The 5,303-nt window shown below is 39.2% G+C and overlaps 1 protein-coding gene across 1 annotated transcript in view; it reads left to right on the top strand.

Moving 5' to 3' along the window:
* The first annotated feature begins 5,018 nt into the window (after window positions 1-5,018).
* Window positions 5,019-5,303, top strand: part of col9a1b (collagen, type IX, alpha 1b) — a 14,007-nt gene continuing 13,722 nt past the window's right edge. The window contains exon 1 of the mRNA XM_032540652.1: window positions 5,019-5,250. Coding sequence (XP_032396543.1) covers window positions 5,176-5,250 — 75 coding nt within the window. The 5' untranslated portion in view covers window positions 5,019-5,175. The remainder of the gene's footprint in view (window positions 5,251-5,303) is intronic.

The raw sequence follows: 5,303 nt of genomic DNA, 5'->3' as shown, positions 1-5,303 counted from the left end.
AGTTTTAATTCTACAATGACAGCCATAATGCAAACAAATACATGTCTAACTCAAAGTGCATGTTACGTTTTTTTTTTTTATTGCATTCCAGAAATATCCTTCTGTACTCATTTTGCTGCTCCTATGTGATTCCACAATATCTTTGCACAGGACTTCATTCTCAGAGTAAGTAAAAAAAAATAATGTAAACTTTGAAAAAAACCTCTTCAACATTGAAGAAACACAATTACCAGTGTGGGACATTGCTGCTAAGATGAGTCCTGTTCACTTGCATGCAAATGATCAAAATCTGCCAAAGCAGGTTTTTAAATGCATAATAAAGTTTATGAAGCTCTAGCCAATTCATGTTGCAGATCTCTTTTATGGCTGACAAACACTGCTAATAGGTATTGGTTCATAAGGCACTTGTTACATTGTTTCCTTTCTACTACAATGTGGCTTTATTCCATACACATGGCTGCTCTTAACTATATTTTACTATGTGTATCCTGTGTGGGTTTATAGCAGCACTAACATTGCTGGCCTAGGGAGTCCAGCTGTGTGCCTGTATATTATAGATTCAACTGTTCACTGAACGACCATATCTGAATACACTGATAAATGCAATAATGACAAATCATCAAAGTATAACTTTACAGTATTTACCCAAACATAGTTCGATGTTTCACACAATGGGGGCACCCTGCTTGGCAAATGTAGAAATGTAGAATCTGTTGTATATTCGAAGCATTTCTTCAAACGTGATAAAAACCATCACCTTCCATTCCAGATGTGTAAAAACAAGCAAATCTTGAGCTTCAATGTTAAAGAGGAAACCACAAACAGCTAGAGATAGCCTAATATTTATTCAAGGCAGTGGTGCAGCTTTCCAAACAGTGAGCTTTTATTTTCTCCCCCAACACAGGAACACACACACACACACACACACACACACACACACACACACACACACACACACACACACACACACACACACACACACACACACACACACACACACACACACACACACACACACACACACACACTCTCTCTCTCTCTCTCTCTCTCTCTCTCTCTCTCTCTCTCTGTCTTCCACTACTAACGGGCTGCTTTCTGTTTCCATCTTGCAGCTGTTAGATTTTCATCTCAAGTTGACATTCATAGGGAGCAGCAGTCCATGTGCCCTCCGATCAACGTTGGGGGGGATAATTTCCCAGGTGGATTCACAAAAACTAAACACAGTTTGCTGTTTTATTTGCTTGCCATGAACTTTATACTATTATACTGTTATATGTAAGAATATGTATTACAGTCAAACTTAAACATATTATACAGATGCTGTGTTTTTGTGAAACTGTAAAAGATCCTCTTATAGTACCATAGCTTGGGAAAAGCAACAATATATATATAGCCTACTCTACTGTTTGACATTGAACACTAACACTTGTCTCCAAATATTCGTTATAGCAGTAATTAATATAAAATTATATATTTTTTAATTCATTAATTAATTTTGTATGTACTGCATAGCTTCCCAACCATTGATTAGGATCTACCTACTAAGATGACTTTGCATTGACCACTCTTTTGTCCCTATACCCTTAGGGTTTTATATTATGTCCCAGTTCCACATTGCTGAGCTGGCAAGAAGGGGCACTGTTAAAAAGGTTCCAGGATCATCTCCTGAGCATGTTGCTTATCAAATAGGCCCAGCATTCAACTTCAGGATCAACACAAGGTAAACTACAGGATGTTAAAATGGAGTTGCACGAGTGAATACTGACGCCTAGTGGTACAGCTGGTATGACGCCATATACCCTCTCCATGGTCCTGAACATCAGAGACTGACCTTACCTACACCATCACATTCATTCTGCAATACAACTTAAAAAATGATACTTCGCAAATATGAAATTAGATTAGATTAAATTCAATTAGATTCAACTTTATTGTCATTACACATGTACAGGTACAAGGCAACAAAATGCAGTTTGGGTTTAACCAGAAGTGCAATAGCAGTAAGTGCAGGATATACAATGGTTCCATAGGTGCATAAGGGAATAAATATGGAAATTAATAATATTATAGACAGAATTTTACAGATAGGTTTGTCCTATAAATATAAAACATAGATAACAAGTATTGTGAGCAAGATTTACAGCTGGATATGTACTGAATATAATATACAGGTGGATATTACTATAAATAGAATTTTTACAGATGTGTACAATGAACATAATATACTGGTTTACAGAGTTTACAGGTGAATATGTACTATGAATATAAATACAGCCGACTATTATTATAGACAGCATTTTTACAGATAGATATAAGTTAGGCTAAAATGAGCAGTATAACAATGATTAAAGGTAGTACAAATAAAGTTTGGGCAGAAGCTATCCGAATTAAAGTTTCACATTTGATACAAAACATGATACAATAAATAGTTCGACCATTATCAACAGGACAACAGTGTATGATACAAGCCATGTTCACATAATCCCATACATCATAAATCTTTATTGAAATATTTATTTTTAAAAGAAGCTGTGGGTTTAATAATGAAAGTCCATCCTATATGTTACAGATCAGCTTTTCCCCTGGGACTGCCAGAGGAGTTTGCATTTGTGGCCGTGCTGCGCATGAGTGGCAGCACCATCAATAAAAATTGGAATATCTGGCAAATGCAGGATGTCAATGGCAACGAGCAGCTGGCCGTCCGGCTCAATGGGGAGTCTCAGTCTGTGGAGTTTACCTTCACAGCGCTGGAAACCGGGAGGCAGACTGTTGCATTCAGCCCCCTGACTTTTCTTTTCAATGATGAGTGGCACACAGTCCTGCTACATGTCAACAGGCGCTCGGTTAGCCTTTTCGTGGACTGTGTCACGACCGGTTCCCTGAACATACCACCACGACAAAAACTCAGTCTGGATGGATTCACGTTGATAGGAAAGCTCAAAGACAACCCAGTGGTGGCGATCCCGGTAGGTCTACGTCTATTACAGCCCACTGAGTAGTGCAACCAAAGCAAGACCTATAGGCTATACATTTCTGACATTTTAAGAATTTTATCTCAGTATAAAGTTCTAAAAGTGCAACCACTTTCAGAGCCACACCCCAAAAACGTCATCATAGTCATCACGTTTCTCAAGCATACCAAGGAACACTGGTAGACAACAAAAACGAAGGACAATTATTTTGCCTTTCTTTTTGACTAAATGTGTGCAGATAATATACATATAACGTGTTCTGTATAGGCCTTATGACTTTATTTACCATTTACATTATTTAAAGATAATCTTGTTTACTTTTTCTTTAACATAAAATTGGTGTGCCCCATTTGTTGTTTTATTGCTTGATTGATCATTCACGTGCGCCAAACTTCCCTTGTTTAGTAGCTACATTTCAAGGTGAACAGGAAAACCGTATGTGTGTCCCTTCAAAATTAAGTAGCCTACAGTATATTAGGGCTGCAACTATTATTTCCATTGTCGATAAATCTTTTATCAATTTTCTTTAAAAAAATCGATTAATCGATTAATCAATTAATTGTTTTGGTTATAAAATGTCAGACAATTGTGAAAATGTTATCACTGCTTTCCAAAACCCAAGATGACGTCATGGTCGCTCACCTGGTTGAGCGTGCCATGAACCGACGCTCAGAAACTGCTGCAAACATCGGCCCCTTTGCTGCCCTCCCCCCCCCCCCCCCCTTTCATGTCTTCAGATATACTACAGTGTTAAATAAACCCTAAAATGCGCCAAAAAGAAGCCAAAATTAGAGAATTACTAGGCCTACAGTCAAACCGATTAATTGAATATCACAATAGTTGGCCATCAATGTAATAGTAAAACTACTCAGTTCATCTTTTCATATTTACAGCTCTACAGTACATACCCTAATGAAGGGTATTTTGTTAGTGACCAAGTAGTATTAATATTAGTAGTAGTGGCCTTACAACATTGAAATGCGTACAGATTATTGCAGCAGGAATGTATAACACGTGTATATAATTATACATGTACTATAATTAGAGGAGTTCCTGCGTATGGTTTGACATGCACACGTTTGGGAATCCATGTGTTTTCTCGCCCTCCTGTTTGGTTTGTCTGTGACAATGTTCATTAGTTGAAGTCTGGCGTGTCTCCATTCAGGCTTTACCGACAAATATGTGGAATTTGTTGCATGTTCTGGTGAAGAATACGAGTTGTGCACAGGCTAAACGATCCCTCAGGGCCACACCATGCAGCACGGTTTCCATAGATTCAGGCGCATGTGTAGAATTACGCACGAATCCAGGTTTACCAGCTTTGAACACATTATAACTCATGTGTAGGCTACATTTTTAAAGCCCATTGTAATGTTTGGATTATGAGCCCTGTAACAAATGTATTGTGCAATCGCAGTCTGCTTTCTGCTTTTTATCGAATGCTGCAGACAATCCAGAGTTGGGTCTTATTGAAACAGCCTTTTGTTGTCCTCTTGGGATGCAGCGATGACATGTGGACTCTTAAGATACAAATGGTTCTGGATTAGGGTGTGAGATCTCTCATGATGGTGTGGTGCTAATGCTATATTTTCCTTCATTTATTTATCAAGTTTGAACTCCAGTCCATGCTGATTCACTGCGACGTGACGCGAGCCCGAACTGATGCTTGTTATGACCTCCCAGCCAGGACATCGGTAAGAACAATTAAAGTAACACAATGAACAACAATGTGAGTCCATAGGTTGATGTTACAGAATGAAGTATTGGTTTGGATGGACTCCATCAAGCAGATTTCAAATTGTGTGCGTAAAAGCAGTTTTTGACCAATACTTCATCTTTGTGTCTTTAATCTTTGTTCTATTTGTCCCCATATTAGTCCTCACAAGAGACCGTTGTTGATTACATTGCAAACTTAAAATAATAAAATCATCATCAGAGGTTAAATAACCCGCTGACCCTGCTCATTGGTGATGTCTGCACCGTGGCCCCTCCCCACGGTGTGCACCCCCTGCGCAAACCCTCCAATCCCTTCCTGTAACCAAACATCGCATGAATATACATGAGCCCCTGATGGCTATGGAACCTAGGACGGTCTAGATAGCTGAAGCGGATTTAGTTGGGTTGTTTTGTCGGGGGCTCCTTCAACCCAACAAATCCCAGAGAAAGGACTACAACTTTTACCTTTCCTGCCCACGGGGAGAACATGGCTCAGGGCCCCAGCGTTAGAGGGCCGCTTTTGGTGCTGCTTCTGCAGCTTGTCCTCATCTGCACCGCTCAAGTAAGACTTATTATGTTTCCTTCTCTCTCGCTCTTTCTTTCTCTCTCTCTCTC

The sequence above is a fragment of the Etheostoma spectabile genome, chromosome 17, assembly GCF_008692095.1.
Source record: "Etheostoma spectabile isolate EspeVRDwgs_2016 chromosome 17, UIUC_Espe_1.0, whole genome shotgun sequence".
NCBI classification, from domain to species: Eukaryota; Metazoa; Chordata; class Actinopteri; order Perciformes; family Percidae; genus Etheostoma; species Etheostoma spectabile.
The sequence above is the reverse complement of the archived record's forward strand: the minus strand, read 5'-3'. Positions and strand labels throughout refer to the sequence as shown.